The following is a 15,388-nucleotide window of genomic DNA, read 5'->3' as shown; positions in this document are numbered from 1 at the left end:
GTAAAAATCTCAAGACACCCAAACCAAACACATTTCCACATGTAATCTCTGTGCAGGCCGTTTTCATTAAGCCCAGTTTAAACACACAGAAGAGAGATACAGAGAGACAACTGGGCTGTGACAGGTACATGATGGCAGGTGGATGCCAGAATACCAAACCCAGCTGCCTGCCCAGGCAGAGGATACACATTGTCAGCTCCAAAGCAGAAATATTGATCTGATTGTGAATTAGGTTCACAACTGATTTAATTTACAAGGTAAGTAAAGGTAATTTACAAGGTAAGTAAAACACTATAATACATCTAAAGGGAACCTGCCACTGTTAAAGAGCTATGTATTCCACAAGTGAACCAAGAGTTACTGCCATTCTCTATCACTGATCTTTCACCTTTGATCTCACATTTTCTCTGGCCACTCAGGTTTAACCCATGGCTGAAAAGAAAATCTTTCAGTACTCTTAATTCTACATACAAACAGAGCATTCCTTCTTTTTTCCCCGTCTTGTTAAAGCAAATTGAAATGTGAAGGATTATTAATTTTGTTTCAAAACTACCAGTGGTAAGTACCTTGTAAAATATTCAGTAGGTAGACAGTCAGTATTCCTGACCTCCAAAATATGTACTCCCTATGCTCTCTTCTGCTTCTGTACTCTCAGTTAAGATCATAACCAAAAATTTCTTTACCTACTAACACTTAGGGACACACAAACAATCTTAAATAAACCAGAAAATGACTAAGAAATGTTCCATTCCATAAGCAGAGATGTGTTCTGGGAGACTCTCAAACAGCAACAAGAACATTCAGCAAAATTACCACTGTCTACTTTGTGTCTTACTTCTGTATTTACTTCCTAACTCTATTGCTACCCCAGGTGTCTGTGTCTCTATTACTTTCCAGGTGTCTGTGAGGACTCACATATCCTGGACACCAGAAAGAACATGATGCAAGCAGTAAAAGTGGAACTTGGGCATCTGGAAAATGGTAGATAAGACATCTGTTGTCTTATTTGTTGTTTAGTTGCCTAGATTCCTCTTTTTGTACGTGGTCCACAAGGACTAGAAGACCTTAGGTACCCACACATATACCTGCACAGCTCCCTGTACATACTGAGTGTGCACACCAAGCACATATAAGATAATGTCAGGGGCTTAGGCAGGATAAATTGCTGACAAACACACACATAAACCAACCCTACATGCCTACTTTGGGATTGAAGGATTCCAGCCAAGAGAACCTTTAACATACTACTGACTGTTTCAATTGCACTGCCAAATAATTTGGCCTCAGCATCAGTATATAAAAAAACAGGGATCATATTCCAGCTATGGTGAAAAAGTATGTGAGCCAATAATGAAAACTGACAGTGCAACAGTGATATTTGGAAATAAATTCTTCCATTTGAGTAGGAGACTGTCTTGGAACCCCTTTAATGATGCCAAAGTCCCAGGGAGACTCATGAAAGCCAAAGCAGCCACAGGAGATAAAAGCAGCATCCCTGAAATAAAAGACTTCCAGCAAAGGGAACACATATCCCAGTCATAATCGCTCTTAATAGCTGGACTATCTGGACAGCTTATAGTCATCATGTCAGGCATCTCAAATTCCATATGTACCATCTCTGGCTCTCTGCTAGGATGAACCATCAGAGAACAGACCCAAATGCTGATGAGCACGTTATCAAATACACACCATGGAAGCTGTGACCTTGCAGGCCCACTCCGGCCATGCTGTTAGGATGCCAAGCACAGATTATCCAAGTAAGGCCTCCCAAATGTTCCAATGATGTGCTTAACATGCATATTCAATTATGTGGCATCAATTCCTTCATGTGGTGGGCCACAGGTGAACACTGCTGGCAATAGCAGAGAATGTGTGTGAATATCAAAGTTTATCACCAAAAATGATTGCTGCTGCACTGCATGGAAGCCAACAGGAAAAATCAAATCACAAGAGCATTCAGGAAGTTCCATATGAGATACCTGCAGCAACCAGGGTTCTGTGGCTATCAAACTAATTTCTTAAAAAAAAATGGAGTAAATCAGGCATAAATCATCTCCCAAACTGATGAAAGGTTTAGTCAGAATAGCTGGGAATCTCAAAGTACCGGAAGCAACCGAGTAACTTCAAATGTGTTGACTGAAAATGCCAATCCAGTTTCTTCTTCAGGCTTAAGAAATAATGGGAGTTGAACATCCTTCACTTGAACTCTATGTTTTTTTCATTTAATGCAAAATGAATGTAGAAAACGGATTCCTTTACTTTGAATAACTTGCCAAAGATGCTTCTGAAGAGGATCAGACAGGAAGGAAATGAGACTGCCAGTTCTCTGGAACCAGAACTTGCTGATGCAAGATCCCAGCTCCCAGTCCTCATGAAAATTTTTCTTTACCAAATCAGATGAGTGAAAAATACAGTGCAAATCAACTCATTTATTGGAAGTTCAGGTGATCTTTACTCAACTTGTAAGTGGGAAGAATGCTACTCCTCAAAGAGTTCTGAAGACTTGTTCTTTCTTTCTATATATGCATATCCATAAAAACTCCCTTGATATGTCATATACAATTCATTTTAAAACAACATCAACAACAACTCAACAAGCTCACACAAGAGCATTCTAGCAAGTTTAAAAATCAGTTTTAAAAACAAAACAAAAAAAACCCCAAAGCAATGCAATACACAGCAGCTGCTCATATCCATCTTGGGAAAATTTGTAATGAGCCTTACTAATGTTTCAATAGATAACAAAATCAAATATATACTGTGAAACATTGTATAGATTTATCCCACTACACTATTTAAAATTTGGAATCATCTCTAGAATATGTTTGTCCTCCCATCCATATCATTCTATCTATTTTTCAGAATCCAAAGCCCATCTTAGAAACTTTATATTTGTGCTTGAAATACAGCTAGTCACAGTTTACCTGTTTTCATAGAACCATCTCTTATAATACTGAAAGCAAGTTGCCAAAAAACCTTTTTAAATGAGACATCAACTATTTCGGAATTATTAAATTCTGAGGAAAATTGCTGGGCAAGGCTTTGTTTTCATCTGACAGAGGAACAAAACTGCAATCATACAATGCATACCAACAGAACAATATTCTGTAACCTCATCTACAGCTATTAAGCTGAACATAAGGCCAACTTTTGGCCATAACAGGAATCTATAAAAAAGTGATCATTAATAACTTTAAAAATATGCTCTTCTCTTATTCTAAATCAGACTATTTTAATGTGTTTTTAAATAGTAATATGGAATTATGTTAGAAAGGAAAATTGTGTAACCTTAACTAGAAAGCTGATAGTTCATGTTAAATCCACTGTTTAAATCAGATTAAGTTGCTTTGAGATCTAAAGTGATGAAAGGGATCATTTCTATTGATGACACATTTTTTCAGGTACTACTGCTGAATCAGCACTAAACTAATGAGGGCTGAATAATTTGCAGAAAAGTGAAGTGAGCAAGACTACCTTTGCTGAATAGCCAACTACCACTGAGGCTCAAAAATCTCCCCTGTTTCTTAATTATGCAAATTATTAAGGAAGTGTATATCTCTTTCAAACATTTATCTGCATCTTCATTTAAATTCCTTTTATTTTGGATCTCAAATTGTCCTGAAAGTGTATCTCACACTTATGTCTCATTTTCTATTGCATGCACCACCTTATAAACAAAAGTCAAGAAACTTCTCAGGAATTGTTTGAACTCCTTGATTTGTTGCTCTAGGATGAAACATACAATTAAACTCTGAAAATACTGTGGTCTCTCAGTGCCCACATTTCCACAACATTCACAGTTTGGAGAAAGGCTTGCAGTTAATTTGACTCTTTTCTACACCATTCTGAACAAAAAAACCTACTTCCTGAAAAAGCAGATCCGTGAAGAGAAACAATGTGTTCTATGCAGGGTTTTCCATTCCTTAAGTACATCAATTCTGACTATGCCAGATACCAGCACATTCCACGTTTTGTAAATATTTACTCAGTGGCTGACACATTTTAAGCAGTGGAAGTAAGATTTATGAGTATTAAGTGCCTCAGGATCTATTAGACACATATAATGCAACCTGGATGCAATTAATAGTAGGAGTCATGCGTTAGGTCATGAGAACACCTAATTCTCCCACTCTTATTAAACTTTTCTGCAGTCCAGTTGGTTATAAATAAACATAGAATCTGGCAAACTGAAAAAACTAGAACTTCCCCAATTTCCACCTACAGAGATTATAGCTAGTATTTCAGTGGGGCTTTGGTTTCTTCTTGTAATTTCTTCTTTACAGGGGACACTTTTAGGGGGAAATTTGCATTCTCAGGCATCCAAAGTGAGTTGATCTCCTCGATCCTGAATGTAGAAAGACAGTTAAACTCGAGGTGAGCTAATGGACAGTCAATGCAACAACTTTAAAATGGAGACAAAGTAAAATAATTTATTAGAATTCTAAAACCACAATAGGGAAGTGGTACTGGTAGAAACTGTTCTAAAGGGAGTAATTCAGAAACCAAGAGTAGATGTCAACTTCACCACAATCGCACACATTATAAAACCACAGAAACACAGAGCCCTCAGAGAATACTTGGAGCTAACAAGGAATAACATTGCTATGCAAAGCTCACTAATTAACTGCAACCTACACTCAAGTGTAATTTATAAAGATGCTTAGTCTTGTGAGCAGTGAGTCAAAGGAAAAGTTGCAAACAGTTTATATAATGAAAGGCTTTGTGTAAAACTGTTCTCTTCTTTCTTTGTGCTTACTACACCAAAACTAAATCTTCTCAGAATTTATTGCATGCTAACAAGAAAATTATTATTTTTAGTTAAATCCCACAGTTGCAAGCAAACTCCCAAGAGAGCTAATTGCACTTTTAAATGAATATACAACATTTGAATATTAGCAGGAACAGTAAATTAACCTCATAGTGCTGTTTAATCTATTTTTCAGAGAAATTCAAATCTTCCCTTTCATAATATTTTGCTTACTAGGTCAATAACAGCACATAAGAAAAAAATATTAAGTGTCATTTTTCTTTAGTGTGGGAATCTGCAGCCTATCTATTGTGTTTACTTTGGCATTCTCTGACAGAATTTATTTTTCATGAACAATGCAATCTAGACTTTAAACTGCTGGTGATAATTTTAAAATATGTTTGCAAATCCAACAGTGTTTTGAGATCATATCACACAGATCTTTGTTTTGTCCCTTTCTTTAGTACCAAATGAACCTTCTCCTTATCCTTTAAAAGGAGGCAACCTATTGATTTCCAGGTTAGTATTGGGATTAGGAGAAATTATTTCTATACAATGAGGTCTGGAGAGGGTATGGAGACAATGGCAGCCCCCTCCCTCTGAATCTTCCTAACACATCAATGTATTATTCTAAACATGATAAAGAAATTGTCCTAAATTTGTCCCAGAAGAGGGACTGTCTATTAGGAAACAATCTACAAAATCACATGATGTTTCTATTAACAATAAAGAATGCTAAAGTCCTTCCAGGCTGCAGATTTACTGATACTATTTGACAGTTTGTAAAATACACAACAGCTACCTAAGTTGCTTTCCTTTTCTCAGCATAAGCACACCAAATAACAAAGAGATAAAGTCAGAATCATATTCTTATTTCCAAATGCTGCTCTGACACATTCATCAATCCTGAAAAGTTTTTTTTGTTTTCAAGTGAAACTGAAACCTTTTTTTCTTTCCCAGGCTAAAGATTTTAAAGCCTTCAGCATTTAACCACCCAAGTCAAACTCTACTGCAGATAATAGAGATTAAAACCATGGTGTTCACCTTACAGCAGCTCTGACTCCATTTGTGAACTCCCCACCAGCACCTGTTACAGAAAAAAGCCATCTAAAATGAAATCTCACTCTTTAAATCATTATGATTGCAGTTTGAGAGGGAAAGGCAGGCAAAAGAAGATCAAGAAGTTTCAGAGAACCTCTGTCACACCTGATAACACATTTAGGATGTATCGCACTGAGTAAATGCAGCTGGACAGATAGATATGAATGAAAAAAAGTATTTTCTTTTCTAAGTGCCACTGAAAACACCAGGATAATTCATGGCAGAGTTTCATTAGAGGTTCTGACAGCTAAATGATTGTTTAATCCAAGATAGATTTTTAAAGTGAATAAATTTGTCTACAATTGCTTAAACTGTATTTGAGGTATCTTAAATTTACATCACCACATTGGCTCAGGATGTACTTAATTTAAATAAAGATATGCTCAGTAGGATGTCACCTTGCAGAAGTTCTAAGCTCTGAAACATAATAAAAATCTTGCTTCTAAACAGTAAAGAAGCTATTGCTCATCTACACCTCAAGCCAGTCAGACAAAATCAGTCATATCAATAATCTATCATACATTATTAGATTTGAAGGCATCCTGTGCAGTATTTTAATAGGAATCAGGGGAAAGGAAAGCAAAAAGGAAAAAAGGTAGCAAAATAAATAACTATAGCAATCATGTTGCCAGCATCATTTTGTTGTTGTTTTTGTTTCAATTACATTTTCAACATTAACTCATCAAAGAGTGGACAGACAAAATATGTTTCAAGGTTGCAGTAAATACAGTATCAGGGAAGAAGTTCTGACATGCAATGATTTCTCTCCTTCATTAGCAAAAAATAGAAAAAAAAGTGTCTTTCTAGTAAAAGATACATTCTCTGTCAAGTTCCTATATTTACTTGAGAAAAAAAACACAAAAACCTCAAGTACGTAACCTATGTTAGAATTTGCATTTTGCAGTGGAATGCCAAAAAGGACAATAGAATATTTTTGTCCACAATATATGTCCCTAACCTCCTGCTCTCAGAATCAGTAATAACATAAAGGCAATCCTTAACTGCTATTTCCTTTGACTAATCTCAAATCCTCTGCAGTAAAACAACTTCATAAATCAAATACTAGTTTGATATAAGCTTTAATTATTATCCACAATTATCTTTCATTTTCCTGTAACTGTAAAACTCTAAACTACTTAAAAATTTGAGGATTTTATACAAAGTGCTGCATGTTCTACAAAACTAAATATGCACTCCCAATTATATCCCTTGGTAAGAACAACTGATTTGCTTGTAAAAATCAGAATCATATTCTGCTAAGACATCCCATCTGAGTGTGCACTGCTCGGTTTCATATTTCTGAGCATTCTTACATTTCATATACTTTAACCAGTGATGTTTAAACACAGCAATAAGCATTTGAATATTTAACTGCCAAAAAATTGAACCTGATCACCCAGAGACAGGTAATTTCTCTTCCCTTCTCTTGTCCCACAGTTCAAAAAGGTAACATGGATACTTTTCTAAGGAATATTCTGGTGGCAGCTTGCTGTATTTGCCAGAGGCATGGAAGAGTTTTCAGCTCTCTCTCTCCCCCCACCATCATTAGAGAAAGCTAATTAGCTCCAGCTAATTCCAGTGCTGCTGAGCAGGTAATTCCTACATGTTTTACACACAAGGGCAGCTTCTCTGTCACCCCTTGATCCCACAAACCAGTTTCAAAGGAAACTGCCTTTTCTGGAGAAGTTACATCTGTACTGGTGCATGGGGTTATGCACTATCCCTGTTGCTGGACCCTGTCTTTGTCTGTGTTGAATTTCAGGATTAATCTATCACAGCTGAAAGCAGGACACAAAATCAGTGTTCCAGCCGTTCTCTTGAGCAAATACTTTCTTCCAAGGAAATAGAAACTTTTAGCATTTAAATCTGGTAAGGGGAAACCTGGGGAGCTGCTGTGTGATTTGTTTTAAATCTTAAGGTTTTTTTAAACCTTAATATGTTACACGTGACTTATACCAGTCTTAGCACCATTTAGCACATTTCTTTCAAGACATAAACTTTCCTCTCTTCGGATAAAACCCTAGAAGAGATTTCTCAAAGCCAATTTGTTTCACATAAGCATCAATTACAGTTCCTCAAGTTACCTGAAGTGTATACTTCTGTATTTCATCCAAAACAAATTCCACTTCTTTTGAGGTTGTTAGTGAGGCAAGATTCCCACTCAAATTGTAGCAATACAGTTTGGCATTGTCATAGCTTTCCCGACTGGAATTTATGTGGAGGCAGGCATCTCCAATGTGATTCCATCTTTCTCCACACAGGTGAGCTGGTGCAAAAAAGCACACGATTAAAGCTGATTCGAAAAAAACTTTGAAAAAACACAAGGGAGTCTGAATTTTATCCTCCTGAGATCATAAATCAAAATGCATCCCACACTCAATTTCCCTTATCACATCACGTAAATTCTGAAATACCAAATACCATCGCATAGAATACTGTATTGTTGCAGAAAGAAGCTTCTAAGAATTTAAAAAATAATTATAAGGCATACGCTAAGTTTCAGCATAATATTTTTATGCTGAATAATATTACTATTTCTTCCTTGTATTCAGAATTGAGCACAACTAAATATTAAGATAAGATTACGTACATAAATAATAGTTTTAACAACTCCTTTTATTTAAGTGTTATGTAAATTTCAAAATCTAATAACTGTCCTAGAATTAAGAAATCACAACTTTATACTATCCTTGTTTTATCATACCTTTGCATTTATATTTGCCTAAATACCAATGCAATCCAAATGATTGAAAATTCAGGTAACATCTCAGAAAATATTTCTCTTCAGCATTTTACAGCATTACTCAGACTCAGATAACTATTAAAAGCTAAGTAAGAGCAACAGTTATAGTCAATCTATAAAGATGACGTAAATACAGTTTTGAACTGCAGAGAATAAGTTTGGTTATTTAATGAATCATCTCTGTTAAAAAAAAAGTATTCATTAACTTCATCTGGACATAAAGATCAAATGGAAAAGGTTCTGACATCTAACTCCATATATGTAGTTATGAATACAAAATAAATACTATTTCAGAATGTTAACAGTCATCTTCTGAGAAGATTTCATATTAGCATTTTAATATTCACTGTTTTTATAGTAGTACCAACATTAGACAATCAAGAAACTAGATCTTGGGCCCTAACTGCCCAGGAAAATTGAAGTATAATTGAATTATAACTTTTAAGGTAAAACCCCAACTAGCAAAAGTAACAATGTCAGTGTCCATGGAAGAGTAGAAGCCCCAGAACGGCCGTTCAGCTCTGCATGCATTGCTCCCCGAGGGCCAGAGCTCATCTCTGGCCTGTGCAGAGGCAGACGTCACCACACCTTCACTAATGCCATTATCTGCCCTAACTTGATTAAAGGTAGCGCTGACACCCCAATCAGGGCTGTAATCACATCTGGGTTCACCTGGACAGGCACAGACAGGCAGGGGGAGCGAGCACGAATAAAACCAACGCATGTCTGCTCATGAACAAGCATTCTCTGGCAAGGACAGAGGAGATTTTCTGGGTTTTGAAACCTGCTGTGAGCAGCAGCGTCCCCTTACCGGGCAGTGCCTGGCACTCCTGCTGCCGCTGGTCCCACTGGCAGTTCAGGTGCAGGGAGCAGCTCTTGCAGCTCGTCAGTTTATTGCAGATCTGCTCATTCCTCACGTGACATTTCGTGTAGTTTTTAACAGACTGTAAAAGCAAACAGACAAAGCAGCATCACAAGCAGACTTTTATTAAAAGAACAGAAGTCAAAATGAAAATACAGAGCAGGTAGACCCCTCCCAGAAAGTCGTGGCCACCTAAAAGTGGGCTGAATTTAAGCTCCTTATCTAGAATCCTTTACCAGATGCAGAATGCAACACTGGAGCACAAATCACGCCACTTGTTCTACACAACTATGAGTGTCAAATTGAAGAGGCCAACTCCCTGTATAGAGAGCAGGAAGAGATTAAAAAACTGAACTACATATTTATTTCTTAGATAGTTTAGGGTTATACTTTCACTAAATTATTTCATCCTATGCAGGTTAAAGCAACAAAAATAGTCATACTGAACTTAAAAAATGGCACAAGGTGCAAAATAATTACATATAACTGACTGAAGGTGCAAGAATATGCTCCATACACGACATAAAACCAGGGATAACTTTGTTCCTTTGGTACCTTGGTATACAAGAAAAGCAGTAAACACTGAAGGAATTATTACCTGGGGGCTTTTATTGGATATGGTCAGTTTATTTTTTTTCCTGAAAACTGACGTCTTCCAAGTTAGACATTTTGAATACAAATCTTTCTTCCCTCTGAATAGTACTTTTAATTAAGACATTGTATTGATACCTTATTTAATGAACTGCCCTAAATCCTCAGCCAATTCATCAGCTCTCCTATAAGGCTGTCTCTACCAACTTAATTTCAAGGTAATAATTAAAAGTAAGTCCTAATGCAAAACAGCTTTATACTCACAGAACAGGTGAGATTGGAAGGGACCTCTGGGACTCCCTCCTGTCAAACCCTAACAAGTCTTGTCTCTCTTAAACAACAAAAGATTAAAATAATACATGGCAGCAATAATGAATTGCACTTGGATAGCAAATGCAGGATTTACTGAAAATGTTGGTTACTTTCCTTTCTACTAGTCTCCAGGAGTATGACTAAACAACTTATAAAGGGACTGCATGACAATAAGTTACACAGTGATTGGTACTGGAATATGGCAGTGATAGGGCAGGGGGGAGAAAAGCTGTCTCCTTTTATTTCTGTTTTTTTTAAAGTCCTGAAATAATGCATTTGTGAAAGTGAATTCTCAGTCTTACACAGAACCAGCTTCATTCCAGCTGAACAACACTGCTGTTGAGGCATTTTATTGTATTTTTATTCTTTGCCTTTAATGGATCAGATGCGTACCAGTAAGTTTGTTTTCAGAGGTCCTGACTTTTTTCTGTTCTATAGGAAAGGCTACTGTGAAGCAAAAAGAAGCAGAGAAGCAGGTCTATGTGCAGGCATCTGCACCACAACAAGAAACAGAGCCAAAGGCAATGCCAGCAAGTAATAGACTTGTTACTATCTAGGCCAAAAATGCACACAACAGTAAAGCACAAAAGAAATCTTTGGTACAAACTCCCATTTAGTTTCACTCAGTCATGAAACATACTCACAAAACTTTCTGAGAAATGATTTAAAGTGAAATTTAGAGCACAAGTAACCACCATCTGCTCATTTACAATAGCTCAACTAATACTTTTAACATTTAATTTTGACATACCCTTAAGCATTCTGATTTCTTTTTTAAATTATATACTCTTCAGGGGTATTACATACAGATTACAATTTTCCACCTATGCTGAGATATTTGTTCTATTACTTTCTGATCATGAAGCTTGTTGTGCGCTGGTTATTTAATGTTTAAAATCAAATTCAAAGTACTAGTGACTGTTCTATAATAATATTCTTTGTTGTATTCCCTTATTCCCAGCATTTATTTCCCTTAAATCCAATTTAAACACTGCTTGCCTGAAAATCTCATTAGTACAATGTAGATGTGAATCCAATAGGTAATTCATATTAACACAATATTAAGGTTATAACTTAAACTACCAAACCCAATGAAATTCAGAAAGATGACAGTCCATCTGTTACAGAACTTCTATATTGCTGTAGGATATTTATAATGTTTACACACCAAAGCATGAGTAAATCATGTTATGTATAAAGCCTCCCTCGTGTCTGATTTACTTAGATTTTTTTAAGTACTGATCCTGATATGGTAGTATATAGACAGACTTATGAACTGCAGTGATTTTCTGAATATTTACTGGAGAATGAAAATACTAAAGTAGTTTATCTTAGAATTTCAGAAATCACTATTAAATTATGTACCTCTCTCCTCCTCCTGGATTTTTTCAGGTTAACAGTATAACCTTGTCTCGTTTGCCTAGTGTAAATGTAAATTATTAATTTATAGATTCACTATTATTTCCCTGAAGCTACTCCCAAAACTTGCTATTGGGTACTTCTTACTCATAAATTTTCTTTGTTTCCTCCAAGATAAATTTTATTCTATTCATATTTCCTTCTACTACTTTATATATTTCCTCTTGACTATTCTTTGAATTCCGCAAATGTGGGCAGATTGCCATAATTACTGTTATGGGTATTAGTGTATCATCCAAGGCCTTCCACTGTGAAAGAAGGAGCTTTCTGGAAGCGATGCAAACATTACAAAAAAACAGGGATTCTTGTCTTTAAGGCACTGTGTGAAATTATTTAACAATGTAAGACTATAGGTCTCTTTGAAGCCTCCTCTAGTATCCCATTTCCTTGGCAAAATGCTCTTTATCATCCCCTTGATGGATTTGACAATGTTTATTTTATGTTGCCACACTCAGATAAAGAACTCTTAAATCACACACCAGTCTGGGCTGTACTTAGGTAAGTATTATCAGCTGGGGCATTATTGTATTTCCCATTTGGGGACCAACACAAATTCAGAGACTGCTCCTGGCAGTAAGAGCGTGGCTGGTCTCAAAGATTTTGCTTTCATGGAGGAGCTTACTCTTCCATGGTACTACTTCATGAAAAATGACATCTTGTAAAGGTGCAGCAATCTAAAATGAAATTAATCTCTCCCACAAAGCCTTTTCTTTTTTTGGTAAAGACTTGTTTCCATTATAAAATAGAGTCAATTTTCTGCACAATGTGATTAGCAGCAAGGGAGTATCATTTTCACAGGATGCAAGATAAAGCATTTTATGTGCAGACAGAGGGTGAATACAGCTTCATAAACATATTAAGTAGATCAACCAGTCATTGCAATGACATCAGATATGAGTGTGATATACATGATCTATATGATCTATACCTTGATGATGTATGAGTCTGCACAGGATGGGAATCCAGTATTCTGTTAGTGTGCTGGCTCACATCAGAGGGTGATCAAGGCAGGTGAATGTGCATCATCAATGCATTAGCACTACCCATGAAGTCCATCTGTCCGACTAGAGTTATTTCAGGGAAATGTTCATATTTTACAGGCCTTCCAATCAGCAGAGTAGGCACGCTTTGCAGTATCTGCTTTGCAGATATCTGTGACCATGAGGCCAATGCCAAACTGGTTGACAGCATATCTTTAGTAAACTGGCCAGTTTCCTTGAGGCAACAGCAGCAGATTATAAAACATGATTGTCATTCTCATCTGGAGTTCTATGATCTAAGTCATAAATCAAGGCCTTTGTACAGCTGCAAAGGCTCCTTGTGATGTTCCTAAGTCTACAGCTTGTTATCCCATCACAGTGCTGTCACAACATTTTTGTCTGTGGGCCTAGTCCAGAAGTAGCAGTCTACAAAAATGGATAATCAGCCTGATTCATTCTGGTTTTCCACATGGTGCCATTCTGTTGATGCTATTTTGGTAGGTTTTATCGAAGCTGCAAAATTCTGCCTCCATCATCTCACGGCCAATAGACTAGTTTTACAACAGCCACCTTCCATTTATGACAGCATCTCTTTCCAGAAATCATTTTGATGAATTTTTCCTACCCCATTCTTCAGTAACTACACTAACAGCCTTTGCTATCCACTTCAAACCCTAAATAAAAGACAGGAAATGATACAGAGCAGACTGGAGCATCGTCTGCTAATTAAGCTGACAATCTTAGCCATGAAAGGTTGTCAAAGAAGGACACTGAACCAAGAAGGTTGTGCTAAAATACCTAGTGTTCCGCGTTTGTTAGAGATCATTTATTAGGAATGAAGATGGTCTGCTCCTTAGCAACTATTCTTTGTTCAAGAGCTGAAAACCACGGTTTGAAAATTAGCACCTAATGGAGAACAATGTGTCAGGAAAAGAAGGGCCCTTGAAGATCAAAAAGGAAACTAACCATTAGTGCCTGGAATGTGAAATCCCTCTGACAGACTTCTAAAATGACTACTGATGAATTTGTGTCTGCATTGCTTTTATTAGTAGTGACTAGCTACAAATGCCAGTGATTAGAGCTGGCTGTGCTCACTCTGAATGGGCAAGATTTGAGTCACAATCAATCCAACTCACACCTTAATTCGTCTGGAGAACAAGATTGATTTGCATCAGGTTCAAGCCAAAGACCAAGATACTTTTACTAATGAAAGTGTGTCAAGAAAGGATTTTGAACTCAAGTACAGCCAGTTGTCTGTGGATAGCTGAAAAGTGTAAGGAGGCAAAATTTATAATTCTAAAACACTATTATAAGCTTGACAAAAATCAAATTAACAAGGAAGAGATGCAGCAGCTGGTGAACAACAACAAAGTATAAAACATGGCACTAGGCAATATTAAAAAAACTATAAACGTGCATGAATCTATATGATCTGATGGTTTGTAGTTAAAAAGACCAGAACCAAATTATCAGAAGCCAGTGGGCCTCATGGTTACAGAAGCTCCTATTCCTTTAATGAGATGACAAGTGACTCCATGGCAAAGAAAACTATTTCTATGATGATCAATGATCAGAAGACCATGACTAATGAGACTGGCCTGGTCCTGTTTGAAGGGCAAAAACCAAACAGCTCCCTTGATGGGATTCCATGGTTTCTGCCTGTTTACTGTACACCACATATGTACAAATCCAAGTTAATAATGACTCTGTGACTTTTCAAATGTCATTAATTAATAATAGTATTTGTCTTAAGAAATATATAGTAGGCAACACAACCCTGAAGAATATTTGTTTTACCCTGAAATAGATTTTTTTTCCTGCAGTCCAACTCTGCCTTCTGCAACACTTTTAGCTCAAAAGCCTGGAAAACAAGTTTGTTTGTATTGAAAACAAGCAACTACTAATCTACTAGACCTAGGAAAGGAGAAGTACTGCTAACATGCTGAGATTTGCGAGGACTCACCATGCTGCAGTTACTGCTTGCTGAAATGCACTTCTTGTCGTCGCACCACTGGCAGCCATTGGTGTTGGCGGTGCAGCTGGCGCAATCCGTGTACCGGTAACATCTGTCGTCTGCAGCAGCTGCCACACAAATCAAACAGAAACGTCCCACACAAGGAGAATAACGCCACCTCTCTGACACTTCCTCAGAGCTTTTTCTGTTACAGCCTTCACTTGAACTCTAGCCATTCATAGGGGTTTAAGTTACTGTAGGAAATTAATTCTTTTCAGTTAATAGGATTTACTCCTTTAAAAATTCCTTCAGTAACAATTTTATTTGAAGGTTCGTGAGTCTCATATCAACTAACAAAATATTCACCAATTTACAGCATGCAAGCTCTCTTAGCACAATGCAAAATTTAAGTGTATGAAACATTTCTTTCAAGTATTTTTCCTTCACTCTTTTAACATGGAAAAAAGATTTCTTCAAACGTAGGATTCTATAAAAATATTAGATGGCTATGCAAGAAGATGAGACAAATGTAGTAAATAAAACAATCTAAGACAGATATGAACAACACACTGACATTTTAAATCTTTGCAAATTAGTTTATAAACTTAATAATGACTGGTAAGTTAAAGCTCTGTCCTTTAGCTACAAAAAGTATTTCAAAAAGAGTTAATAATGGGAC

At 36.6% G+C, this 15,388-nt stretch overlaps 1 protein-coding gene across 10 annotated transcripts in view; it reads right to left on the bottom strand.

The window, feature by feature from the left end:
* Positions 1 to 15,388, bottom strand: part of ATRNL1 (attractin like 1) — a 431,792-nt gene that overhangs the window by 325,668 nt on the left and 90,736 nt on the right. For all 10 annotated transcript variants that reach the window (XM_068198166.1, XM_068198161.1, XM_068198163.1 and 7 more), the window contains exons 13-15: positions 14,719 to 14,837; positions 9,403 to 9,535; positions 7,933 to 8,114 (exon numbers count right to left, since the gene is read on the bottom strand). In XM_068198166.1, coding sequence (XP_068054267.1) covers positions 7,933 to 8,114; positions 9,403 to 9,535; positions 14,719 to 14,837 — 434 coding nt within the window. The remainder of the gene's footprint in view (positions 1 to 7,932; positions 8,115 to 9,402; positions 9,536 to 14,718; positions 14,838 to 15,388) is intronic.

This window comes from Anomalospiza imberbis, chromosome 8 (genome assembly GCF_031753505.1).
Source record: "Anomalospiza imberbis isolate Cuckoo-Finch-1a 21T00152 chromosome 8, ASM3175350v1, whole genome shotgun sequence".
In the NCBI taxonomy this organism is placed as follows: Eukaryota; Metazoa; Chordata; class Aves; order Passeriformes; family Viduidae; genus Anomalospiza; species Anomalospiza imberbis.
Note: the sequence above shows the minus strand (reverse complement) of the source record. Positions and strands in the feature narration are given on the sequence as shown.